A 27,747-nucleotide genomic window follows, 5' to 3' on the forward strand; every position below is an offset into this window, starting at 1 on the left:
ACATTCACCATATTAAAACATTAAGAGTTTATTACTCTGTATTAATTCATTAATTAATTATTACTCTGTATCATGACTATGCTAAGGGCTTTATACATTTACTTAAATCCTAATTTTAAAAAGTCCAGTTGTTTTTTGCTATTTACTTTCATAGAGAAATGCTAATTAGAAACATTGATTTTGTGTATATGCTATGTGATTTATGAACCTATAGTTATTGATATTTGCCATGTTTTTGTGCATCTCTTACATGAGCCAAACAAATATTTAATTTAGATTCAGGGCAAGTATTTTGTATGTCGGCCAACAAGTCTGCTTTTCTTGGTTCAGATCTAGGTTTCATAATCAATGAAAATAGGTAAATTCTGTGATGTGTATACCTGCTGTACTTGCTCCTCTCTGTTCTAAACTTTTTGTTAAAAAATTTAACTACTTTTTTTGTTTAATATATATCTCCTCAACTATTTGCTGAATGTAGGATGGTTATAATTAATTAGTTTATCTTATTTTGGATATCAAAGTCCAGGTTGATTTTTCTCTTTAACTCCATTCATATTTATTGCCAGATAACTCTAGATAACAATTGATTGTAGCATATTAATTTAGTTAGTAGCTTTTCGTATTAAAATGTCTCCCCTTCCTTACTTTTATATAGATTGTACTACTTTATTAAATAATAATGAATATCTTTTTGTTGTTACATGAGGACCAACTATTAGTTGTGGGAAAGCAGATTTATTTTCTGATTTTTTAAAATGAGATTTTTATGATTAGCAGGAGATCTTGTTGCCGCACCTATCAAATGAAGCACAACTTGAGCTATGCAAACAAACAAGTAATGACTGACTACAGTTTGGGATTTTATGCTAATTTATTCTCTAAAAAATTCTTTTTTAGGCACTTGAAGACTCCAGCTGCCTGAAACGAAGTGGCAGGGACAGTGGGTACGGAGATATCTGGTGTGCTGAGCGGGGAGAGTTCCCTGTGCCCCCAGGCAGCCACAGGAGAGAAGATTCGTTTGACAGCTTGGACTCTCTGGGCTCTAGGTCCTTCACAAGCTGCTCCTCTGATATCACGCTGAGGGGTGGGCGTGAAGGTGAGTTGCATTTTTTTTTTTTTTTTGGTTAATCCTCACTCGAGGATATTTTTCCATTGATTTTTAGGGAGAGTGAAAGAGAGAGGGAAAGACAAGAGAGAAAGATCCATGTGAGAGAAACACATAGATTAGTTTCCTCCTGCATGAGCTACGACCAGGGCCCAGTCTGGGGAGGAGCCTGCAACCAAGGTACATACCCTGACCAGTATCAAATCCAGGGACCCTTTGGTCCACAGGCCAGTAATGCTCTATCCACTGAGCCAAACCTGCTAGGTAAGGTGAGTTGCATTTTTGACTGGCAGCTTATTTTTATTTGTTTGCATGTTAAGAAAAAATTGGGAATGGGAGAGAGTAGAAAAATGAGGTGAAAACTATTGAGGCAAAAATTTCACCAAGAAAATAGAGACAAAATTGTAATTTTTTATTTTTTTAATATGTTTTTATTGATTTTTTAGAGAGGAAGGGAGAGGGAGAGAGAGACAGAGAGAAACATCAATGATGAGAATCATTGATCAGCTGCCTCTTGCACGCCCCACATTGGGGATCAAGCCTGCAACCCGGGCATGTGCCCTGACTGGGAATTGAACCACGACCTCCTGGTTAATGGACTGACGTTCAACCACGGAGCCACACCGGCCGGGCTGAAGTGTAATTGAAAAAAAAGTTTTTTTTCCTCCCTCTCTGTATCACCACTAGAGGGGTATTGGTTTCACTTTTTCCTTCTTCCCATTTTCAGAGAAAACAAGAGGAGACAGTTAACTGTGATCTGTTTTATCAGTGATAATGTATTTTGATTATTTTCTCTCCAGATTCAGGGTTAATAATCTGTGCCTATGAGGCCTATTGACTGGTATACCTAAACATAAAAAAGGTTCTAAAAAGTTTGTTCTAATTCCTGAGTTAATTTCTTTCTTCCCTTTTCTTACTTCCCCCCCCCAAAATATTTTTTAAAAATTCTCAAAAAGAACAAGAAAGACATCTTTTTAATGATCTCTAAGAGAAGAAATGATTGATACCTATCATGATATAACATTTTGCTAAACTTTGATTAAGTAACAATATAAGCATGGTGTTAGAAAACATCTTTTGATTCTGTAAGGGTCAGTGCTAATCCAGGACAGTGTAAGTGTGAAAGGAACATGTTAATGAAAGTCATCTGTTTTGGAGAGGAAACTCTTCAAAATGTCAGTGTCCTGGTCAGATCAGTTAATTAAATGCAACTCTTACTCCTATGGATGTTGGTGGTCTGAGAAACTTCTAAATGTATACCTCTAACAATTCAAATTGGACTAGATTGAAACCATGAGTAAAGTTGCTTCAAATATTTCTGTGCTTCTACCATTAATGTGAAAAAAAAATGAGAGTTCGGGTTGTGAGTTTGTACTAGATTGTTAGGAATTTTACTTGTTCATTTTGATTATTATTTTAATATTAAGTGAATTTTCTAACATTTTTATTATAAAAAATTTCAAACATCATCAAAGTTTGAAAGAATTTTCCAGTGAACACCCATGTACCCACCACCTAATTCTACCAAAACATTTTATTATATCTGCTTCATCACATACCTATCCCGCCTCTCCCTGCATTAATTTATCCTTCTTATTTTTTGGAGGCATTTCAGAGCATATTACACTTGTTCTAAATACTTTAGCATGCAGGTCATTAACTAGAGTTCAATCTTTATTTGTTGTTCTTAGATAAATTTACATAAATGCAAAGTACAATGAATTTGTCTTTCAAAAATAAAAATCAGCAAAGTGTTAAGCATGGTCACAAAAAATGGCATTTAAAAACTAACAGTAAAAAATGTGAATGGCTAGGGAAGAGTTAACCTTTATAATTACTGCTGCAGTTGTTGGCTGTTTGCTATTTAGGTGTGACACTTTTATAGTCTAGATGAGTATTATAATAGTTTTAAAGAAATGAATCTGATTTATAATTTATCTAAGTAATTAAAGCTGTAAAAACAGGCTGAAATTCTGAACTCATTATATTACTCTGTCCTGACCAAAGAAGCGAAAACATTTAAAGTTTAAATTTATATCTGGCCAGCAAACAATGAAAGAGAGGAAGATTGAGGCACTGTGGGAATATGCAGACTTGAGACAGTTCAGATACAGTGGTCCTGTGGTGTGGAATCCAAGTCTCCTCCGATTCTCATTGGACTGGTGCCTGTCACACAGCTTCCTGATCTCAGAAAAGGAGTTACCTTGTTAAAGAGTGTGGAAATGAAGACTTGGTAATTATAATTAGGGGGTAATAAAAAAGCCTGAGGGCCACCAGGATGATAAATGGTTTTTTATGATTACTATATTAAAATTCTGCTACCCACCAGGTTGTAGTCCAAAATTGATGATCACCACAACTTAGGATAATGTTTTTAGGTTAACAGAATTGCAAGGTCAAATTCTTTAGGTTTATATGAAACTCCCTATATCAAGAATACTTGCCTACTCTATAGAGCATTGTACTAGACTAAAAAAAAAAAAAAACTTAAAAATTCATAAAATGAACAACATGATGACTATAGTTAATTAACACTGTTGTATTATATACACGGAAGTTGTTAAGAAAGTAGATCCTGCCCTAGCCAGTTAGGCTCAATGGATAGAGCGCCAGCCTGTGGACTGAAGGGTTCCAGATTTCAATTCTGGTCAAGGGCACATGCCTGGGTTGTAGGCTCAATCCCCAGTAGGGCGTGTGCAGGAGGCAGCCAATCAATGATTTTCTCTCATCATTGATGTTTCTCTCTCTCCCTCTCCCTTTCTCTCTGAAATCAATAAAAATATATTAAAAATAAAAAGAAAGTAGATCCTAAGAGTTCTCATCACAAGAATTCTTTTTGGTCTTTTTTTGGTATCTATATAAGAATGATGGATAACTAAACTTATCCATCATTAACTAAACTTATTGTAGTAATCGTTTTATAATATATTTAAATCAAATCATACTATATACCTTAAACACATACACTATTGACCGGCCAGCATGGTTCAGTGGTTGAGCATTGACTTATGAACCAGGAGGTCACGGTTCATTCCCCAGTCAGGGCACATGCCCAGATTGTGGGCTCGATCCCCAGTGGGGAGCATGAAGGAGGCAGCCAAACGATGATTCTCTCTCATCAGTATGTCTCTCTCTCTCTCTCTCTCTCTCTCTCTCTCTCTCCCCCCTTCTCTGAAATAAATAAAAATACATTAAAACAAAAACATATACACTATTGTATGTCAATTATATCTCAATAAAGGTGGGGAAAATACTCCCGAGTAGAACAATCTTTTTGTGTATTTAAGATTTTACATGTACAAATTTTGGCAAGAATTAAGACATTTCTCTCATTTCCAAAAAATGTACTGTTTATGTAGGAGGTGGTAAAAACAAGCAAAGCACCAGATGATTGACCATAAGTCCTCCTGGTGAGAGCTGGTTAAATGTCTCCCATTTTGCTGTGCCTCTCCTTCGCCCTGTTCAGGTCTCCTGCTTACATAGCTGTGTGCTAAACCACTTCCTGTAGGCCAGCCTCCCTGTTATTTACTGTAGACTCCTGCCAGCCGGAGGGAGGAGAGAAGACGGCCTTTAGCTCAGGTTAACCCTGCAGGCGCTCTGCTCTGTGTGCTGCAAGATTGCAGTGCTCAGGTAGTTGGCCTCAGAGAGGCCAGGTGGGAAGCAAGCCACATTAGCAAACTTTCTTTAGGAATATGCAGAGGCAGGAAGGAAAAAAGGGCAGGAGAGGGCGACAGCTTGGCCCGGATCTGTAGCAGTGTTCTGTACCTCTTCTCCTCCCATCTTTAAAAGGGCACATCTATTTCGTTTTAAGAGAGCGGATTGTATTTGTATGGATCTGACTTTGAGGTGTAGTCTTTTGAATTTGTGTTTCAATGACTTTGTACCAAAAATGTAATTCCCACGGCCACCCTTACAAAAGCCTGACTTCTGTGTTCTCATTAAGGTATGAGACTTGACATTCCTATGGGACGTTAGAAGACATCTGGTCCTGTCTCATACCTAACGTGTGATTCTTGCGTATAGGGGGTCTCAGAATGGTCTGCCGACCCCCTTTGAGATCTTTTGTGCTTTCTGCTTCTTTCTCTGTGCCCTCCCTTATCTCTTACTTCACCGAAATTTTAGATGGTTGCATGTTTATTTTAAATTACTGTTTCTCAAGAATTACTTTTATATATCATCTTAAGTGTGTTTTATGGACATGTATTATTAGGTTTTATTGACATGTATTCCATCAACAAATTTGATGAAAAAATTATATGGGCAAGGAAAGTCAAGAAGAAAAGGGTTTCAGCTGTAATTTGGGACTTTTTCTGCGTAGACTGTACAACAGTGAAAGAATGTACCGCAGGCGCCTCCAGTATGCAAAGCCAGTTCCTCTTAATGGATCTTATCGCAACTTCATGACAAATTTCTAAAAATATTTCCCGCAGTTAGCAGTAGGGAAAGACGAAGCAGGCATGCTGTGTGGGTTTCAGCAGAGACGAGTAATCTGGAGAATAAAGCCAGTTCTGGTGCCTTTTTATTTTTACAGGTTGCGAAAGCGACACAGATTCTGAATTTACATTCAAAATGCAGGATTATAATAAAGATGATATGTCCTATCGAAGGATTTCGGCCATTGAACCAAAATCTGCTTTGCCATTCAATCGTTTCTTACCCAACAAAAGTAGACAGCCGTCCTACGTGCCGGCGCCCTTGAGGAAGAAGAAGCCGGACAGAAATGAGGATAACAGAAGAAGCTGGGCAAGCCCGGTCGGCACAGAAGCCGATGGGACATTTCCAAGGTACTGGGATGCGATCTGATGATTGAGCTTTAAAATGTCCTGTGTTTGCAAATGTGCTGGGATATTGAAATGTGGTAAAAGGAATGGTCCTTAACCTGTATTTCATAGATAATACTTTACACTTCATTAATGAAAATGTTCCCCGCCCCCTGCATTTTTAGTCATTCATATCTTGAAGATACTTCTTCCATTTAAAAATGTCAGCATATGATTTGCTTGTTCTTGTTTTAGATGCCTGCCTTTAGCATTATTGGTATCTTGCAGCTTACTGGGTGACTTACATTATTCCTTGGGAGCTCAGCTGTGCAGCTCCCCCCCCCCCCCCACTGCCCCCATGTTGATTTCTCATCAAGTTAGCAGAGCAGAGTGTGACTTTTCAAATCCAGCTTCCTATCAGAAGGAGGCATTTGGTCCTGAAAGTGGATCGGATGCCAAGGATGAGCAAAGGTTGCCTTCCTGTAGTTTTGGATGACTTTAGCCAACCTTAGATTCCAAGTGAAAAAGAGGCCAGAGAGTTTCATCTCAAAAACTCTCTCTCCTAACTCTTGTTCACCATTATTTTCTCCTGCTGACCCGGTAGCCACCGGGCTATGGGAACTGTCGAGGTCAGAAAAATTTCTCCTGGGGCCAAATGTCTATCCTGTTGATTGCGTTACAGAAAGTAACCCCCCAACCTGTTGGCCAATTGTCTCTTTTTAGCACCGATTATTATCTTTGGCCCTCGTGTATCAAGCTGTTCTCTGATTAAAGTGAGGTGCTGTGATGCTGCCGTGACTTTGTTCTAGGAGCGTTAATGACGAGAAGGGACACTAACTTGCTTCATTCCCAGTGGGACAGACTTTGGGAGCCAGGTGGCATGCCTTTTGTGTTCTCTGTCACACGTTGATCATGCAGTATCTTAACTGGTTGGATGTTTTGAACAGTAACGAGAGGAGAACTTGGGGCACAAATGTGGAGACCTGGACGGCAGTACAAGAAACTTCAAACTCCTTTTGTTACTTGGAGGAGGAGGAAGAAAGGACAAGCATCCCCGACACTGTAAAGGATGACCTTTATGTGCGAAAGCTAAGCCCCATCATGCCAAACCCAGGGAACACTTTTGATCAGTTTCTTCCCAAATGTTGGATCCCAGAAGATGTGAACTGGAAAAGAATAAAAAGGGAAACTTATAAACCATGGTATAAAGAATTTCAGGGATTCAGGTTTGTCTTTCTGCCTGTTTCTGTCATGCAGTGCCCTGGCTGGGTGCGTTCTGTGTGTGCTTTTAATGAAAGAGACAGATTGATTTCCTTCCAACATCTATAGAACCTCTGTAACTGGAAAAAAAAAAGTCATTTAAATTTAAACTTTGGGATCTGGATCCTAACACGTCCTCCTCTATACATAGTCATAGCTTGACATTATTTAGTTGTATTTTTCTCCAATTCTTTGTCTTCTTCCCTCTCTCCTTCCTGTCTCTGCCTCATTCCACAGTAGGAGGAGCCCAGACTTTGAGGATGAGGATTCAGGCTCTGCCAGAAGCTCTGCCGTTTTTAGTTGGATGCAGAAAGCAGAGCGTAGGCTAGACGGCACCTGCCAAAGACGTTCACTCCTGATGGAAGTAGCCAGGAGCACATGGGACACCCATGCATCCAGGGGAACCAGTGGTGCTTCGGAGGAGCCCAGGTGTACCTGCCTGCATGAGCCTTCCTGCGTGGAGTCTGGCATGCAACACCTGGCCAGCTTCTGCTGCACCACTAACCTCTGACCATGACATGTTGAATCATGAAACTGTACTCACTTAATATTTAGTATAAAAGTATTATGTATAGCATTTTGCTTTCTGTGCAGGCATGTAAGCTTGGAAGTCTATAGGATTAAATATTCTTTAGCAGAGTCATGTATAAAATAGTATAGAGTTACATGTGGCATAGTCAGTTCTTTTGGAAAACCATTTCTAAAAGGCCTTTGGAAAAGTGGACCACCCTAGTTGGTTTGGCTCAGTGGATAGAGCATCTGCCTGCAGACTGAAGGGTCCCATGTTCGATTCTGGCCAAGGGCACATGCCCGGATTGCAGGCCAGATCCCCAGTAGGGAGCGTGCAGAAGGCAGCCAATCAATCATTCTCTCTCATCATTGATGTTTCTCTCTCTCTCTCCCTCTCCCTTCCTCTCTGAAATCAATAAAAATATGTTAAAAAAAAGAAAAAAGAAAAGTGGACGTAGTTTTACAGCTGTGCTATGTGTGGAGATATAAAGGAAATAACTTTCAGATGGACAGGTGGACAGGCAAGTCTGGTGGGAAAATGCGAAGAGAAGAGTCGTCAGGGCCTTTTGTACAGCTTCAGAGCATTGTAGTTTTTAAATGTCTGCTTCCTACCGGTGCCTATTGCATACAGTGCCTCATGACCAACTCTAAAACTTTTTCAAGATCATTCCTGCGTCTCTGGGATGAGAATGAGGTCATTGTGGCTCATGGGGTGAGGAAGAGGTGACAGCAAGAGTTGCATTGTATCTCAGGGAGGTGGACTCTACCCAGTTCGAGCCCTGTCACTTGGCCTGCTTGGTGCCCACCTTTCCTGAGCTGTATCCTCTGCTCTTGTTTCTTTAAGTGGTACCCAGGAAAGTCACAGGTGGTGGCATTCAGTGCTAGTCTTTCTTCCACACAAGAGTCCTTCCCATGCCCCCTATAATTAAACAATAATGGCTAGTTGGTCTGCTACCTAATTACCTGTTCTCCTTAATACACTTAATAAGATTCTCCCTTCCTTTTTCTTTTCTGTGCTTCAGTCCGTTTTTATTACTTCAGGCCCTCCAAACATATTCTGATGACATCTTATCTTCTGAAACAAATATCAAACTTGATCCCACTGCTGGCCCAAGGCTCATAACTCGCAGGAAGCATCCCTCTTACGCACCAGGGTATAGAAGAGGTGACCTTGAGATGTCAGCCCTAGACCCTGACTTAGAGAATGACGATTTCTTTGTCAGAAAGACTGGGGCTTTCCACGCCAATCCATGTGTTCTCCGAGCTTTCGAAGACTTCAGAAGGTTTTCTGAGCGAGATGATCCTGTAGAGCGAGATATAATTCTGCAGTGCAGAGAAGGTGAACTCATACTTCCAGATCTAGAAAAAGATGATATGATTGTCCGCCGAATTCCAGCACAGAAGAAAGAGGTGCCTCTCTCGGGGGCCCCAGATAGATACCAACCAATCCCTTTCCCCGAGCCCTGGACTCTTCCTCCAGAAATTCAAGCAAAGTTCCTCTGTGTACTTGAAAGGACGTGCCCAGCCAAAGAAAAAAGTAATAGCTGTAGAGTACTAGTTCCTTCGTATCGGCAGAAGACAGATGACATGTTGACCCGTAAGATCCAGTACTGGAAGATGGGAACTTCTGTGCCTCCCATCAGTTTCATCCCTGGTCCCTGCAGTGAGGCGGACTTACGGAAGTGGGAGGCCATCCGGGAGGCCAGCAGGCTTAGGCACAGGAAACGGCTGATGGTTGAGAGGTCAGAGTGTGTTTCTGCAAGGACTTTGCTTGTACTGAATGGATGGTCTTGTGTTACTTTTCTTGTGTGAGAAAGTGGCATCATATTGCCCGACTGCATGTCACGAGCCATTGTGAAGCATCCTCTAAACATTTATTTTGCTTTGAGAAACCTCTGCACATTTCATGGAAAAAGTGCAATTCCATATTTGCACATCACTGAATTGCCTGTTTGAGGCCCGTTTAAGAACGTGTGCACACAGTCATTGCCTTTGGCCGTAAGGAGAGACTGTGGTGCTATTCTGCACATGGTGTTTCATGAAAATGTTTTCTGATTACATTTACAGACTTTTATTCTCGTGTCCAGGCGTTTCTGAAACAGTCCGGTTGTAGTTTGGTTTTATGTGTTTCTCTTTCTGGAGTGTGTGATTTTTGTGTAAAAATTTCCCTTAAAATATGGCATTGCAAATTTCATTTAACTTGATTTTGATTTTTGTTTTTGACCTAGGTTTCTTGGACTATAAGTGTGTGAATTTCTAAATTTATAGTCTCAAAGTTTAGTGCAAACTTGATTAAAATGCATGAATGTTATTTGCTGTCTGCTAAATTTTACATGTATGTAATTATGGCCATTTTTAGAATAATGAACACTTGATGTTTAATGAATGTTCAGTTTGTTGAACTTTGGGATGGGCAAATGTGATTAGGTTGAGTAAACTTAGTAGATGCAAATCTAACATTTTTATTAGTTCCCGGCAACTAATAAAGCTTTTTGTTTTGGATTTGTCAGTTCAAGCTAAATCCGGAAACTCTTGATCTTGCTTAATGTGAATTCCTTGAGATATGAGATCAATGAGAATTTGAGACATGATCAAGAACGTGACTGGAAAAGCAACCTTTTGAGATTTGTCCATCTCTTGTTAGTCACTTAAGTTAAAAACGTCGAACATTTAAAAAATAACATACTGGAAGAAATGACTTTTAATTTTTGGTTTTCTGATTTCTTAGACTCTTTCAAAAGATTTATGGTGAGAATGGGTAAGTGTCGTGGTTTGCAGCAAAAAAGAAATCTCTGCACATTGTTTGTCCTTTGTGTAATGTGTCATTGCACTGCTATCCTGGCATGTTACTAAACGTGGATGCTCTGTGCTATGCATGAGATTTTAAAATGGGATATTTTTCTTAAGTTAGCAACCTAATGGTAGTGTGTCTGAGTGCTCAGTGCATGAACTGCTATATCACAACAATAGAATTGTTTTATTAGTTCAAACTTCAGGTATTTTTTTTTTAAAGGAGTTGATTAAAAGTAACAAAAGCACTTACCTGAGATTTGGTATATTTATTTTGGTATTTGATTATTATATAGACCTAAATTCTCCTTTCTGCATGTGGAAAACTGCATAACTGCATTTTAGAAAATCTGTGATGGAAAGAGGATATTAGCATTTACTTTGAGGTTGGAATACATGCGGTTGGCATTGCCTGTATACTCCTACCTATTTGGGCTTTTTTAGTTTGGATGGTGAATGCCATTAATGTTCCCTTAGTAGGATTTGGAAACATTCTGTGTTAGAGAGTCAATTAGCCTTCCAAAACTTGCAAAAATTAAAATCTTGGTAGTTTCCTGTATTATTTATAACTAATTCTTAATTTTTGTCTGTTTTTTTTTTTTAAATTTTAGTCTCCTGATAGACATAAATATTATAAAAATAACTTTCTGGAAATATTTTCCATTTCCAGAATAGTAGAGTTAAAAGTAAATACTACTTTTACTTTTTACTACATACTAACTGTATAGAATCATTTATTCTTAGTGAAAAATAACCAGGCGGCTACATATAAATAAATATTTTCCATCAAACTTTCTTTGATGTTGTGAGTCTAACTGCTAACATTTTTGAGCAAGAAGAAAACTTAAATATTTTAATTGATCTCTAATCAAGTATCTTAAATTTAAGGCCTAAGACTGAGTAGCTAAGTATTTTTCCCTACTTACTTCATCTCTAAGATTTAATTTATCTAGAAGATTCTCTAGTTTTGATAGTTTGATAGTGTAGAGGTCTTGAAAGTTGCTAAAATTGCTATTTAAAGCAATAGAACCATTCTGGATGTCAAAGGTGTCACTGAAGCACAGGCGCATCATTGCAAGTACTTCTCAGTTGATGATTTTAAAAATCAGGCTCCCAGCCTGCTTTGCATATGCCATGCAGGGACACGTTGTTCCCTCTCCAGCTCCTCCGGTGTTAAAGCCTTCTCATCAGTGAGGATGAACACGGCCACTTCAACATGATGCTTAAGCATCTGCTCATCTTGATTCATCAAGGCAAAGCTGTTTTAACTTGATGAAAAACCTCTTTGCAGCTTCAAGCATTTTGAATGATAATTTTCAGAAGCATTTTCATTGGTAAATAAGACTTTATAATGTAAATAGGTTGTTTTTCTTAAAGTGGTTACAAGTACCCTGAGTACAAGTCATGTGAGGGATGGAAACAGGTACAGCTATTTCAAAGGCTGTGCATGCCCCTCTTTAGGGATACGTTATACCGGTATAACTGGGTTAAGAAAAGAGAGAAACCCAAATGCCAAGACTCAGAAAGCAAAGGATTTTTCTGGGGTGTCACTAGCAGGAGCAAATGCCTCCTGTAGATTATTTCAAGACTGTTGTTTGCCTAGTATAGTGTTTGTTATAAAGGCAATTTAGTGGCAAGGTAACAACACAAATAAAGAAAGATTGTAAATTGAGACTGATGAATAACGCTTGCCTTGTCAAATAATGGAAAGTAACACAAATACAAATACGTTCTCACAAAACTCAAGTGCATTTTAGGCCACTTGCAATAAAAAATCTATTATATGGTATTTTCCCCCCCTATATTCTATCAGTTACTGATATTTTTCTTAAATTGATCTGTAATGAAAACAAAAAATTGGATTGAATATAGGCTTTTAATCTGGAACTCATTTCATGTTTATAAAGATATTCATAAGTGTTTATAAGCATAAGACAACTGATTTCTGGGTGATACTTCTCTGGACATAATGTAGGTTATCTGGAAAATCATTATTGTTCAACATCCTATGGTTGAAAAATAATGAATGCTTTTTTTTTTTTTTGGTAAGAACCAGGTTAAAGAGAAATGTGTATTAAATTTTGAAATCTTAGATTATTAATTTTTGGCTTGCTTTTTATTTGGCGTTTAACACTTGTCACTTGTGTATTTTTAGTAAGACGCTTTGTATGTGCCAGTCATTTCTCACATGTGTGCTTTTGTGTTGCATGGACTTATGCCTTTATGGTCTTGGTGGATGCTCTAAGAACAAATATGTAAGGGTATACAGTTATAATTTTGCAATGTGATTAAGCCATTGAATCTTCTGCCAATTATCTTTTTATTGCCAAGACAACAAAAAGAAAGGGAAAATAATGTTGATGTGAGTTACTTTCTGAGGATTATGCTGCCAGGAAATATTTGACAATATCTGCAGACTTTTTGATTGTCATACTGGGTGAGCTTTTGTGGGGGCAGGCATTGCTACTGGCATCTAGTTCCTTTACAGCAGGGATGCCGCTAAATGTCCTTCGGTAGGCAGGATAGCCCCCAACCACAAATAATTTTCTGGCCACAAAATGTTAATAGTACTGCTGTGGAGAAACCCTGACTATAAAACTATAAATGAAAAGTTTCCTTTATATTATGTATCAATCTAGTTTATGGCAGCTCTAAAGCCTCTTACCCCGGTTTTAGTATTGATTATCCTTTAGTTTAGTGAATTCCTGCAACACCTAATGGAGGTATACTAGTACAGGGTAGGGCAAAAGTAGGCTTACAGTTGTTCATATGGAAAATAATACAATAATTAATCAATAATAGTACAAGAATAAGCTCTGCGCTTCACATACTCACAACTGCAGACCTACTTTCGCCCACCGTGTATTTGGAGGTGCATTAATAAGTATATTTATATCTTCCTCTGAAGGTTGGGGCCTCCTAACTTAATATCATAGAATTTCTATTTGCCCCATGAGGCTATCAGTGATTTTTTTTTTTTTTTCTAGTGATTTTTATAGTAAGGAAATTTTGCTACACATTGGTCCTTTTTGATCCTTTACTCCTTAGATATTCATCAATAAGTTTTCTGAAATTGAGTTCTAAAATAATATGCATCATAAAACTAGTCAAAAAGTGCCAGGAGAGTAGCAGTTGATCAGCATCGTGGGAGAAGAGAGTAAGATTTTAGTAATACTGTTTTATAATCTATACCTTTTTTCTTTACCTTTCCCCTTCTTTCTCTCTCTACCCCAACTGCTGTTAAAAAGAGTCGATTCAGCTAAAAATGCAACATATTAGACCTATATTTTTATTTTTGTAAAAAATCCAAAGCAGTTCTAAATCGAAGCCTCTCCAAATTTAAGGGTGGCAGATAAATGAATTGTAAGAATTGTGATTGGCTAGTGAATATTAGAGCATGCAGTCTTTTATAGTTTTCCTGAACAATTTTCCTGAGACTATCTCTGGTGGTCATCTCATTTCTATAAGGTAGACAGGTGGGTATCATATGCATTTTAGAAACATGGAGAAAGGGAAGCAGATATTGCAGCTTTCCCAAGGTCGTCCAGCTAGTGAGTGGTAGAACCGGACTGAGGTTTTGTCTAATGAGATAATCCCGGTAGCTGCTTGGCTCACAGTAAGCCCTCAGAAGTTTATTATGCTGTCAACTCTGATAAGGAAAGAAAGAATTCTTCATGATCTGGCTAGAACACCAAAAGTTCTAGATTTTATCAGTGTGGCCTGGGATGACCTCTCTTATTTGAAACTGCTTTGGGAGTTAGTTTTCAGAAGATCCCACACAGTTACATTTGCCTTAATAAGAAGAGTTGGTGTACAGCACGAGATGGTTGACATGCAGTCCACATAACCTACCCAAGTCTCATAACGATCCCTTTCTTGAATGGGGAACTGAGGCTCAGAGAAGTGAAACGATGTTAGGTTGGGGTGAAAATTGGTGCCATGGTCAGGCCCGGAGCCCCCACCTCCTGTCTCATTCCAGTGCCTGGCTCAGCCTGTATGGAAAGTGCTCAAGCTTATGTAGGAAACTTTATGCACCCGAGGGAACAGAAGGAGCTCACATTCCTGCCCTGTGCAGGGACTTGTCAGCTCCTGACTGTGTTTGGCTCACTTTGTTCATGTTGGGCACTGCCTGTGTGCCAAAGCTCTGTGCGTGGGCTCTCAGGAGGCTGCTCTGCCCATGATGAGTATGTTTTTTGAAAAGACAGAAATTCAGGTTCTTCAGTGCAGAAAGTGAGGTCTCAAAGAGCACCAGTGTAGAAGTCTGGGCCAGTTGAGACCAGCCAGCCTTCCCCCCACCATAATATTGCTATCATATTTGCATTTCCATTTTTGTTCTGAAATTTTCATAACCTCATGTTTTAAGTATCCAGATTCCCTTCATGTCTTGATCTTGAACATTTTCCTTGCCTCTTTTTGGTGAGTCTGTTATAGTATTAGCTGAAATAGCCTAATTATTTTCAGTTTATGAGTTAAGTAAATTTATATCCTTAAATTTATACAAATCAGTTTTATATAGTCATACCTAGTTAAGTAATATTACATTCATAGAGCAATATATAATTTCATATATAAATTCATATATTTCCTTTATATAATTCTTCAGTATTCCTTAATAAATCCTATAAAGCTTTCTTTATAAAACTTTGGGGAGGAGTTATATATTCTTACAGAATATTTGAAACATTTCAAGTTTATTTTGCTTGATTAAATGTGATAAAACATTCCTCATTCTTACCACAGATGTTAAATGCATGTATCCTGCATGCCTTCTGCTATGTTTTCCTCCCAGGCAACATGTGAACCTGTGAGGGAGCTAAGCCAAACATGCACGCTTGTGCACACACTATGTACACAATATGCTGATTGTAAAATACCATGAGAAAGGTAGAACTAAAGCACTAGAGAAGTTGGGAGAAGGGACGGACAGACCATTTTTGGCATGGAGGAGCTAGGAAGACTTTATCAAAGTGGCAGAATATCACCTAGATCCGTGGTCGGCAAACTGCGGCTCGCGAGCCACATGCGGCTCTTTGGCCCCTTGAGTGTGGCTCTTCCACAAAATACCATGGCCTGGGCGAGTCTATTTTGAAGAAGTGGCGTTAGAAGAAGTTTAAGTTTAAAAAATTTGGCTCTCAAAAGAAATTTCAATCGTTGTACTGTTGATATTTGGCTCTGTTGACTAATGAGTTTGCCGACCACTGACCTAGATCATTAATACATTTATGATTACATGCATGGGCTGGGCTCTCTTTGAGGCACTTGTAATATAGCCATAAACAAACCGGACAAAACTCCTGCTTTGTAATCTTATAGTACAAGGCAGGTGGTGTCGTCATAAGCGTACATTTCAGATGGCAATATATACTATGGAGAAAGGTGGGCCAGGGGAGAGGGACATTTGCTATTTTCGCAAGGTGGTCAGGGAAGGAAACACTGAGGTAACATTTAAGCAGGTGACTGGGAGCCATGAAGAGCTTATATGTGAGCATGAACAAGGAAGCCAGTTGGCAGTAGCCGAGTGAGTGGAGGAGAACATTTCAGGAGATGAGTGCAGAGATGTAGGTGGGGACCAGGTCATGGTTGGACCTTGTAATTCTGGGTAGGATCTGTTTTTAACTCGAGTGAGATGGGAAGGAACTGGGGTGTTGAGTAGACACATGATCTGAGTGCAGTTTTGAAGACTCCTCTGTCTGCTATGTTGAGAATACACTGTTGGGCAGGAGGAGGTGGAAGTAGGGAGACAGATTGTTGTGATAATACAGCAGGAGATGGGATAGCCTGGAGCAAGGAGGTAAAGGTGGAGGTGATGAGCAGTGGTTGTATGTTAGATACAGTTAGAAGGTAGAGTGACAGGTTTTACTAAGGAGATCAGTTACCATGTATGAGAGAAAGAGAGAAGTGAATGTTGTGTTGACTTTTATTGGGATGAGAAAGATGGGTTTTGAGCAGGTAGTAGAATGAGCAATCATGGGTTTGGTCTGTGACAAGTTTGAGTGACCTGTTAGACTTCCAAGTGGACATTGCTTACACCCATCCGGAGTTTAGCAGAGTTCCCAAGGACAGAGGGGCATTTGAAAAGGCATATATACTGGGAAGGGCTTTTGAGTGGAGGAAACAGTTCAGGAAAGACCATCACTGGATCTGGAGACTGGGTGATAATTTAAGAAGCGTTAAAAAAAGTCTAGTTAAGAGTTGACTGTGCTCTGATCTAGGGTGTTGGCAATAGAAATGGAAAGAAAAAGACACTGAGTAAGAGGACTTGATAACTAATTGAAAGTAGGGAGAAGGGAGAGGCAAAGGTGAAAAATGGTTCTTTGGTTTCAGATGTGGACGATTGGAGGGCAGGTAACACTACTAACAGCTATAGGAGGAAAAACAGAGTTGGGGACAGAATTGAGTTTGGCTACATTAACAATAACCATGTATTTAGTGAGTTACTGTTTACAGAATCCTTTTTGATATTATTTCATTTGGTCCTTTTACAATTGAGATGGTTAGGGGATATCCATGCAGAGATGTTTATCTAATGAGCAATTAGAATTGAGTCTAAGGAGGGGACTGGTCCTTGTCTGTGGATTTGGGAGTCATTTGCATAGATTATAATTGAATTCCTGAGCTAAGTAATGTGGTGATGGCAAGATCTAGGGGAAGGCAAAGTTTAGGGGCCCAAGAAGGAGGTGTTGTGTTACTTAAGCGAATAAAGGTGGAGTCACTTACAATGAAATAAAATCAGAAGTGCCTTATGAAAGATTTGTAGGAGAGAGCATTTTGGGCACCCCACCTTCAAAAGCTCTGTCTATCTCTCTCTTTCTTCACTCATTCCTACCTGCTCTTCAATATTAGACTTGATTCCACTCTTCCTCCCCCCCCCCATAGTTTCACCTTCTCTGGGGCAGTTTACCCCAACTTTTTATGGGTGCATGTATGTAGCACACATGTGCCTTATGTCTGACACACAACTTTGTTCATTGGTTTCTACTCTAGATTGAGCTCTGTGAGAGCTAACTCTCAGTACATCCTCATGGCAGGGGGCACCCATGGAAGACACTGAGAGCTGCCTTAATAAAAAGAAAGCTAAGGAGGCTATAGTATAACTGGGTATTAGAAGCTACCTGTGGTGCTTTGAGAACAAGTCTAATGCAGTGGTGGGCAGGTGGTATAGAATCTTTGCGAAAAAGCTGCACATTTATTCATGCTATTGAACTTGAGGAGAAAATATCAGGTAATCATTAAATTATTTAATAAGTGTCCAGAAAAGGCAGCCAAACCTGAAAAGATTATCTTGGGGAGAGATAGAAAAATAAAGACGAATGATTCTAGTGAGTAATAATAATTATTTTTTTCTGAAACAATTCTTTTATGCAGAGACCACTCTAAATATGAGCATTGGATTATTTTTTTTTTTCAGACTTAGGAGGTTTCATTTAGCCATCTTGTGAAAGAATTCACACTTGAGTTGCATGCAAGGCTCTTGTTTCTGCGTTTTGGAAAAACACCATTTATCTCTGTAGTGCTATTTCTGTGATATTATCTCTAAAGCATCTAGGTAGTACGGCAGAAATTTAGATGGAATTTCCAAGTATAAGCCCAACCTCCCAGTTTTAACTCTAAATCCAGTCATGTGAACCTTGGTTACCCTGGGTATTTTTGTTATAGGAGTAAGTCCATGAGCGATGTCAGCGCTGAGGATGTTCAGAACTTGCGTCAGCTGCGTTACGAGGAGATGCAGAAGATGAAATCCCAACTAAAAGAGCAAGATCAGAAATGGCAGGATGTGAGTATGCTTTGTATTGGGAGATGGGAAGACAGGGCAAGTGTGTGTGTTTGGCTTTTCTTGGCTTCCCTGCAAAGAAAGTCAGTATACTCAAGAGGTGATTTTCCTTGCTATTAGAGAACTCAGGTTTGTAGAAAATGTGACCAACTTCCTTTAGGAAGATTTTTAAACCTTCTTGGTCCATTACTGTTGTATATTTTAAAGGCCATTGTGCAAAACACAGTAGGCTGTTGATCTTCTAATATTCTCTGGATTCTCCTATATGAGAAGCTCCTTCCTGGCAGTGTTGCTAACTTGTTGATGTGCGTTGGTAGTTGAATTAGGGTGGGACCGTTACTGATGCTGGTGAAAGGAAGAAGCTTTGCTCGATGTCTGGGAAGCAGAGGGGCAGGGGCTCGGCAGAATCTGGGCATCAGCGTGGAGAGATGAACTGGTTCTTAGAGTTAGTAGAGGAGATTTAAGAAGAAATAGTTTGGTTGAAAATGTAATCATCATATAATATGAACCAAAGTTAGGTGTTTTCACAGAACTGCCATAGTTTTGTTCCTACAGAAAGGAGCTTGGACTATTTTGAAAGGAGTAATTGTTATAAACCAAAGCAGTATATAAAAGTATGATAAGCTATACAAAGCAAACCCAAAGATGTTTGAGGACATCTTTATGGTAATAGAGTTGAGTGGTAGCATGAACAAAAGGCCCAGAGAGAGTAAATCTTAATTTTTCAAAGGAATTAAGGTCTAATTCATGAAGGAGAACCCCTGCTGTGGCCACATTTCAAAATTCCAGTGCCTCTTTGAGTGGGGGACTCAGTTTAATTGTCAGGAAACAGGAATTCAGTGTCATTTTGCCAACATACATGGTAACTGTCTGGGTGTGAAAATAGTATTGAGGAGTTATCAGGTAGGTTAGGTCAGATAAAAATGCATGCTTGTGATCCTATAGGACGAAATGCACACTGCTTTTGTTCTTTCTGCAAGTAGTTCATATAGGGTTCAGGCTGATTTTAAAGCAGGAGTGGCTTGATCTGCTCTCAGAGGGTTTAAAACCAAATTTAACATTGCACGTCCTAGGAGTGAGATTCCATTTAGTCTGAGAACTCCAAGAGGCTTCTACTTGGGCCGGAATGACTAGCAGTTCTTAGTATGGGACTTCTCTATTTGGGAGACAGAAAAGGTTGTACCATTGAAAATGCCTTAAACCCCTGGATGTCAGAACCAGCTTAGACTGCTAGGGCTAATGTCAAGCTGAATTAGGTTGATCGTCCTGGGTTCACCTGGCTAGGAGAGACTTCCCTTCCTAGGAATATGGGAAACAGGTGTCCCCTTGTTCTGTGTGATCTTCCTTATTGCCCTGTCCTTATGTAAAGCTTATCCACTTTGAAGAAGTCAGTACTCGAGGCTGGCCTCCCCAGTAAAGCCTTTTGCAACCCCTGCCTGAGGTAGGCCATGCTTTCCTTTGGACCCCTACTCTCTCTGCAATCCTATCGCACTCATTGCTGAATTTTTATTTACATGCCTGTCTTTCCCTTCTAGACTGAGCTTTCCTGGGAGGGGGGAGCACATCTGATTTACCTGTGTTTATACACCCTTTGCCTCCAAGCAGGGACTGAGCTCAGGGCTCATTCATGGGAAGACCCAGTGTGCATCCACACTTAGCCATTTTATAATCACTTTCTTTGCCAGTTTCACTGGTGAAGAAATGTCATTTCATATAGCAGCCAGATTATTGGAGTGAGATGAAAATGAACTTGAAACAGTTCCTGCTCTTTCTGACCTGGCACCTAATTACAAGCATTTAGCATTCTTTGTGAAATGGGCAACGAGGCAGGAAAACAAAAATGGGGTCTATCTTATTAGGTCAGGTTTTTTAGGCAGACACATGAGATAAAGGCTTGGTACAGAAACGCTGGCTATAAAAAGCAAAATTAGGGCACCTTGGCATCAAGTGGGAGTGAATAGTTTCAGCAATGTAATGGGATACGCTGGCACGCTCTCACTGCTGGAAAGGGTGTGTAGCCATTCAGGTATGCCTGTGCTGATGTGATTTTCTTCTGTTAGGACCTTGCAAAATGGAAAGATCGTCGAAAAAGCTACACTTCAGACTTGCAGAAGAAAAAAGAAGAGAGGGAAGAAATTGAAAAGCAGGCGCTGGAGAAATCTGAGAAAAGCTCTAAGACATTTAAGGAAATGCTGCAGGACAGGTAATAGGCTGGATAGATCTGGTCGGAGAGACCAGTGTTAGAAATGGACATTTTGTGCATGTGTAGGGTGATTAGACTGTAACCAAATATGCAATGAAACTTTCAGCATTTTGCTTAGCAGTGAAAAAGCAAAGTATTGCTATGCTAAATAGTGGCTTGGATTGACAAAAGAAATGAGTACTAAATATATATACATTATTTCTTCATTTTACATTGACTATTCATATGCAGAATTGGGTGGTGTTGGCTATATTTGGTGCAGAAAAGGGACTATTTTTTCCTCCTTTTAAAATGAATTTAGGAATAGAATGGTCAAGTAAAACCAGCTCCCATACTCAACTAAATTGTGTAAAATATAACAGAGTTATTTTTCATGTTTCAGTGGTACAATTAAAATTATATTTTAAAGGAAGACTATATAAAAATAAATTGTGAGGGTTTATTTTTTGCATTGCAACATAACTGAATAAAGGTCAAATTAAAATTTCCTGTTAGAGCAGTTACTCTGTGAAACCTTGGGATAGGTACAGCTCAGGGAAATGGCAAATATGCTTTAAGGATAATGTCGAAAAGGAAATGTGCTGTCAGGTGAAATTACACAAAGCTCCTTTATGCCCCAGAAGCCAAATGCAAACACAGTTTCATTCACTTAAATGCAACTGTCAGCTTAAGAGGCACTCCTTACTAAATGCTAGAGATGAGACTGTTTCATCATTTTCTCCATACGTATGAATGGTGGCTTTTAATCTGTAATAACTGTCCTTGCAAATTCTATGAAGCTGTATGAAACTAGGTAATAACTTGATCTTAATGGAAGTCTGTGTCTTTTGCAGTCTTTTATTTTTACTAAATTATTATGAATCATGTACAGGAAATACAGGGCTGACAAGGAGTCTACATCTTTGAAAGGTTCAAATTGGTTGTCAGGCAGTTATTTGTATAGTGTGTCAAATTTGGAAGAGTTATAAACTTGTGGATAAATTTGGCGAATGATTCCTTATTAAAATTTTATTTCCTTATTTATCTTTACAACTTAAAAAAAATCCCTGTGAAGTATTTGAGAGCCTCTCTGAAAGGCAAGCTCTTATAATATTTCTTAGTGTGGCATAAAACAGTTGCATGTATTTATCTTCATATTCTGTTAGTATTATATTGCACATTATTCCCAGCTCATTTTGTATGTTAATTACCAAAGTAAGATCTGTCTCTCCAACTTTGAATGCCAAATGCCTAACTTTGCGGCTATGGTGTGTTTCTGCTAAGGGAATCCCGAAATCAGACATCTACAATTACATCGAGGAGTAGAATATATTCTTCTGATGATGTATTGAATGAAGACAAGCTTCCCCTGACACTAACTATGTCAGAAGCAAGTCATCAGGGGGAGAGAGTAGAAGAGAAAGGAACAACTTACCCTGCAGAAATTCCTAAACAAGATTCTACAACTGTTGTGAAAAGAGAGGACACTCTACCAGCTGAAATTCAGCTTCCTTCTAAAAGCCCCACGGAAGAACAACGCCCAGCCTCTTTGTCTTCCCAGCGTTCACTAACTACACAAATGGAGTCGACTCGAGTTTCAGCTTCTCTCCCCAGAAGTTACCAGAAAACTGATACAGCTAGGTTGACATCTGTGGTCACACCGAGACCTTTTGGCTCTCACTCAAGGGGAATCTCATCGCTCCCGAGATCCTACACGGTAAAAAAGTGTTCTCAGTTCATATACTCTATTCTCATGAGCAAACTGTTGGTGTACTTGTGCAGAAGATTGAGTTATGTATATTTAATATGTAAAATGTACATAACATATATAACGCAATTTTTATTTTAGCCAATATAGATTCCGTAGATATTTAATGCTACTTAATGCTTAAGATATAGCAATGATGCAGAATTGATTAAGCTTTAAATTCAATGAAAATAGAACTGATACATTTTGAAGAATGAATAAGCTACATTCTAAGGCGGAGAATTTATTTTTTAGCATCAGATTTTCTCAGATATAGCTTTTGTAAAGTATTAGGTTGAACTATATGAAGTTGCCAGTTATCAGTTCTTTTAGACTTACAAAACAGCAGTTTCATATGGTTTAACTTAAATATTTTCAGTTCTTATATACAAATGTTTATTTTCCATCATTTTCTACTTCATTAGAACTTGATATGTTTGAGTGTAGTTATTAAAATGTATCTTATGTTCAAAAATTACATAGTTATTTCTATTTCTATTAGTATTTTTTAAAATATGGAATCATTTGCCCTGAGAATAAAGCATTATCACAAACTTGAAAGTGGGTTTACTAATATTCATTATGTAAAAGGAAGCAATACTTCTTACTATCAGTGTTCAAGTTCCTTTTTTCCCTTCCAATGTGGAATCTTAAAATCTAAAAGAGAAAAAATATGATTAAAAATAAATTAAAGTGAGGGAAACTTGTCTAAATAGCCAGGAAGAACTCCTGATCATTATCTTAAGTAAAATACAGTCATATTTGACAATATAAAAATTAAATTTATATGACAGACACTTTTAACATAGTCAAAAGATAATTTATAGACTTGGAAAAATATTAGTAGGATATATTATAAACATAGGGTCAATATCCCTAAGGTTTAAAATGGCCCTACAGGTTGGTAGGGAAAAGATAAACCAGTAGGAAAATGGGTATAGAAATGAATAGCCAGTTCTAGAGAGAGAGGGGATTTAAATGGTTGATAACAAAGAGGACCCAGGTGCATGTTCAACCTCATTAGAACAAGCATGAGGTGTACAACTTCTCACCCATCAGATTCAAAATGTCTAGTATTGTCAAGGATACAGAGAAACAGACATTCTTTTTTTAAAATAATCAATTCTTTTAGAGGGAGAGGGAGAGAGAGGGAGAAGGAAGAGAGAGTTAGAAACATCAATGAGAGAGAAACATCAATATCAATCTGCTACTTCCTGCATACCACCCCCTGGGGATCAAGTCCGAACCCCAGGCTTGTGTCCTGACTGGGATTCGAACCAGCGAACTCCTGGTGCATGGGTTGATGCTAAACCACTGGGCCATACTGGCCAGGCAAAACAGACATTTTTATACATTGCTTTGGGTGTGCTTTGCTATAATTTTTAAAAGATATTATATATAATTTATATTTATATGTAAATATCATTTGGTCTAGCAAGTCCACTTTTGGAAATCTGTGCTATAAAAATATTCTGATTATAAAGATATATGGGTATTTGTTGCAATGTTTTTGGAAGTTACAGAAAACTTTGAACAGCATTGAATGCATATCACATAAATAAATTATAGATATCCATACTATAGAGTATTCAACAATTAAAAAGAGTAGAGTTCTATCTACTGACCTGGACTAATGTAAATGAGCAAAGCAAGTTTCAGAGGTCTGTTTATAATATAAACCCTTGTGAAAACAACTCCTCCTCCTACGTGGGTATGAAAGAATGTGCTTTAAGCTTTTAGTAATCTTTACTAAAATATGACTGTACACATTTTAAAACAGAAATCCAACAATACCAAGTTTAAAATGATGTTTCCTATTTAGATGGATGACGTTTGGAAGTATAATGGAGACGTAGAAGGCGTTAAGAGAACTCAGTACAGTTCGGTCAGCACCTCTGTGCAGAAGTCTGACCCAAGCCAGCTGGCTTCCAGCTCCTTCAGTGAAAGAGAGGCAGTGACATCGGGAGAGGGTGTGATGAGGTTGCCCTCTCCTACACCCTTCTTCTCATCTCTCTCCCAGGACTGGGCTGCCACTTCTAATGCCACCTGGTCTTCAGTATCTGGCCCCACTTCAATGTCTGAACTTGGAGAAGGGAGAAGCTCACCACAGACAGAGGTGTCACCATCAAAGGTGAGTTTGGGATGGTGTTTAATCACCCAGGCTCAGAAACACAAGTATTTAAACTGGAACCCATACCCCTAACCCATGTTTCTAGGCGTTGTGATCGGTTACATGGGCTGATAATGTGGAATGTGAGATTGCATTTATTTTGAGCAGATCTTGGAGGATGTAGGTCTCTTTCAACTCTGAGTTTATGGATTCAGATGACCCTGTGACATGGGTGTATTGAGACCATTGGCCAATCTCCTTGGGGTTTATCTGGGTGTTCTTTCTACTGCCCATTTCAGCAGCTGCTGCCTTTACACTGCACAGCAGTCCTGGATGCAGGTGTAGAACTCACTCAGGAAGCTTTAGATGCAGGTCTAATAGATAAATGGGTAATAAAGGCCCCTTTTTAGGGACATTAACTGACCGCAAGGAGAAATTGGTACATACGAGAGGTACAGGCCTCTAGGGACATGGCATTTCTTTCTCTATCATATTAACCTTCTAGTGACTTTCAATGCTCATTTATACTTTAGAAAGTCTAGAATTTTGAACCACTTACTGTCTCCTAATGGTAATATTGAGGGTTAGTTACAGTATGACAATTGTGTTCCTTAACATTTGGAATCCAAACAAATATACCATCAGATGAAGAATGGAGGTATTTGTAGTTTTTCCTTCTTCAAATTCCCAAAGATGACAACAGAATTACTAAGTAATGACTGTTTTTTTAGTATGTTTTACATGCAAGCTATAAAGCTGTTGATTGTCTAGATCAGTGATGGGCAACCTTTTGAGCTTGGTGTGTCAAACTTCGCCAAAAAACTGAGCATAACTCGGGTAGTGTATTATTTCGCAAATGTTTCATCCTCAGGAGCAGCAAATGTTTCATCCTTGTCATGCGGCCGCCGCATGTCATCAGAAATGGCTACGCGTGTCAGTGCTGACACGCGTGTCATAGGTTCGCCATCACTGGTCTAGATCAAGCTTTTCTCTTTTAGAAAAAACCCTTCTTAAGCACTTTAATATATTAATCCCTTTGCATGGAGGAGCTTTTGTGGTTCTTTAGCTTAGTGTAGATTTCTCTGGTTCCTTCCTATTTGTTTTCCAAGGTACAACATGAAGTATAGAACTTGGCCCATGTTATATTCATGAAGTGACTTTATGTGAAACTAGAGGCCCGGTTCACGAAATTTGTGCACGGGGGTGTGTGTGTTTGGGGGGGGAGGCCCCTCAACCCAGCCTGGACCCTCTCCAATCCGGGAACCCTCGGGGATGTCCAACTGCCGGCAGTCGGACATCTCTTTCACAATCCGGGACTGCTGGCTCCTAACTGCTCACCTGCCTGCCTGCCTGATCGCCCCTAACTGCCCCCCCTGCCAGCCTGATCACCCCTTACTGCCTCTGCCTGCCAGCCTTATCGCCTTTAACTGCCCCCCCCCCCCAGCTGGCCTGGTCACCACCAACTGACCCCCTCCGCCGGCTTGGTTGCCCCAACTGCCCCCCACCTGGCCTGGTTGCCCCCAACTGCTTCCCCCTCTGCTGGCCTGGTAGCCCCATGCAGCCTGCTGGTCAGTCGTTTGGTTGTCCCTTGCAACCCCCCTGCCGGGCATCGTGACCAATTTGCATATTACCTTTTTATTAGTATAGATAATATGAAATAGCATATTTTTTTGGTATATTGGATTTTTATTAATTCTGTAAAGTTGTACAACTTTAAGCTTTTCCTTCTGATTATAAAGTACTATGTAGTTGCAAAAATTAGGAAATGCAGGAAAGTAATTTGATCATTGATGGGTAATCTTTGTTAGCATTTAGGTATATTTCTTTCAGTTTTTCCCATGCATATTTACAAACCTATAGCTAAAAGAAATTTTTGCAGCTTGCTAAAATCGTTAGTTGTAAGTTACTTTTATAACTTTTTATTTTTATTTTATTTTATTACTTTTTAAATTTTTATTTTTCAATTACAGTTTACATTTAATGAAATTTTGTGTCAGTTTCAGGTGTTTAACTTCATTTTTAAAGAATTGGAAATATTAATTAGCATTATAAGTTTCAGATGAGAACAATAGCCTGCGTTGTACTTGGGGAACATAAGGTACTAGTGGATGAATAATAGAAACAGCAGCCAGGTGTCTTTTGTTTTATGGAGTTGCATGCAAGCCTTCCCCTTTCAAACAGCAAATCCAAACAAGCAGCCTGATTAGGGTGTGGGATTGAGGTGCACCCAACTCCCTCAGGGCGACAGTTGACTAGCTGCATCCACGGATTAAGAAAAAGAGGCTAAGTGTGGTGTGTGGGTGGGTCCCCGGTTAGTGCAGGTCAGAGGAACCTGAATTAACATGGCGTGGTGTCAGGTTTCATCCTTAATGGGTTTAGGCTTCTTTGTCACCAAACTTGAAATGATCTTCTACCAAGCTAATTAGGCTTCATTTAACAAGTGGGACCATTAGAATTCTTGAACATAGGTGTGTGTCATATGGCCACTTGCCCATCACCGAGATGCCGGGTGTGTCACTTCTGCGATCTGGGGGAAGTAGCTTATGTAGCATCCCCCCGCCCTTGTCACTGAAAAGGGGCTCCCTGTTTTGGGAAAAACACTGTGAAGGCATAAAACAGTTGGTCATTAATATGTCAAGGCATATGGAACACTCCTCCAAACTCTTGGCCTAACTATAATTCCAGGAGTTCAGAGAATGGAAAAATAAAAGCATAGTGCGTGGCTGAACTAGATGTCTTGGTAGTTTTATGATTGTTCTTCAGGTCTTCATTCTCGTTCTTGACTTGCACTTTTGCTAGTAATGTCCTTTTCTTTCTTCCTCCAGAATCTTCCCTGATGTTATATTTTTCTCTCCCTGCTTCAGTGGAAGTTCAGGCCCTGCCCCCATCAATGCAGTTGCTTTGTAAATAGTCACATGTGTTTGTGCATTCCACAGAGGCTGGCATTGGAGGCACCTGTGTGGTGCCAGGTTGGACTAATCTCTCAGCTGCAAAGCCTCAGTGATCTGCGCAGTGAAGTTCAGGGCATTCAGGGGAGTATTGAGGTCCCTCATCACTGGTCTCAAACTCCTTTAGTAGTGCAGTTAGCAGCTGTTTATTGAGGGATTACCAACCCCAGGTGTCTCAGGGTATTAGCTTAGTTAGTCCTCAGTGACCTTTGGATCACTGCTTTATAGTTGCAGAAATTGAGGCACGGAGTGAGCATAGTACTTGTCCAAGGCCGTGCAAGGTACTGAGTGGTGGAGTCTGCATTTGAACCCAGGCAGTCTGACTCAAGCTACCTACCTACACCACACTATGTTGTGGGAGAGAGAGAGGAAGTAGGTGATCTAGCCAAATGAGACTGCTTGAACACATCAAATATTTGTTTTTATTGTCAGCCCATTTGAAATTGTTTATTTCACCCATTTCCGTCTTTTGAAGAAGTCCTCCTATTCTTTTATAGCCCAGGAGGGTCATTTCCTTTGTGAATACAAATATCTCCCTCCCCAAGTCGGAATTGAATTTTTCAC

At 39.4% G+C, this 27,747-nt stretch overlaps 1 protein-coding gene across 9 annotated transcripts in view; it reads left to right on the top strand.

Moving 5' to 3' along the window:
* The window catches only part of LMO7 (LIM domain 7), a 214,675-nt gene that overhangs the window by 155,879 nt on the left and 31,049 nt on the right, over positions 1–27,747 (top strand). For 6 of the 9 annotated variants that reach the window (XM_054719856.1, XM_054719855.1, XM_054719857.1 and 3 more), the window contains 7 exons: positions 898–1,096; positions 5,637–5,889; positions 10,364–10,393; positions 18,082–18,199; positions 20,257–20,399; positions 21,663–22,095; positions 23,948–24,256. In XM_054719856.1, the coding sequence (XP_054575831.1) occupies positions 898–1,096; positions 5,637–5,889; positions 10,364–10,393; positions 18,082–18,199; positions 20,257–20,399; positions 21,663–22,095; positions 23,948–24,256 (1,485 nt within the window). Of the gene's footprint in view, positions 1–897; positions 1,097–5,636; positions 5,890–6,812; positions 7,092–8,657; positions 9,378–10,363; positions 10,394–18,081; positions 18,200–20,256; positions 20,400–21,662; positions 22,096–23,947; positions 24,257–27,747 lie in introns of all 9 variants that reach the window. The other 3 variants (XM_028149034.2, XM_028149044.2, XM_028149043.2) reach the window with 2 other exon arrangements.

The sequence above is a fragment of the Eptesicus fuscus genome, chromosome 8 (assembly GCF_027574615.1).
Source record: "Eptesicus fuscus isolate TK198812 chromosome 8, DD_ASM_mEF_20220401, whole genome shotgun sequence".
In the NCBI taxonomy this organism is placed as follows: domain Eukaryota; kingdom Metazoa; phylum Chordata; class Mammalia; order Chiroptera; family Vespertilionidae; genus Eptesicus; species Eptesicus fuscus.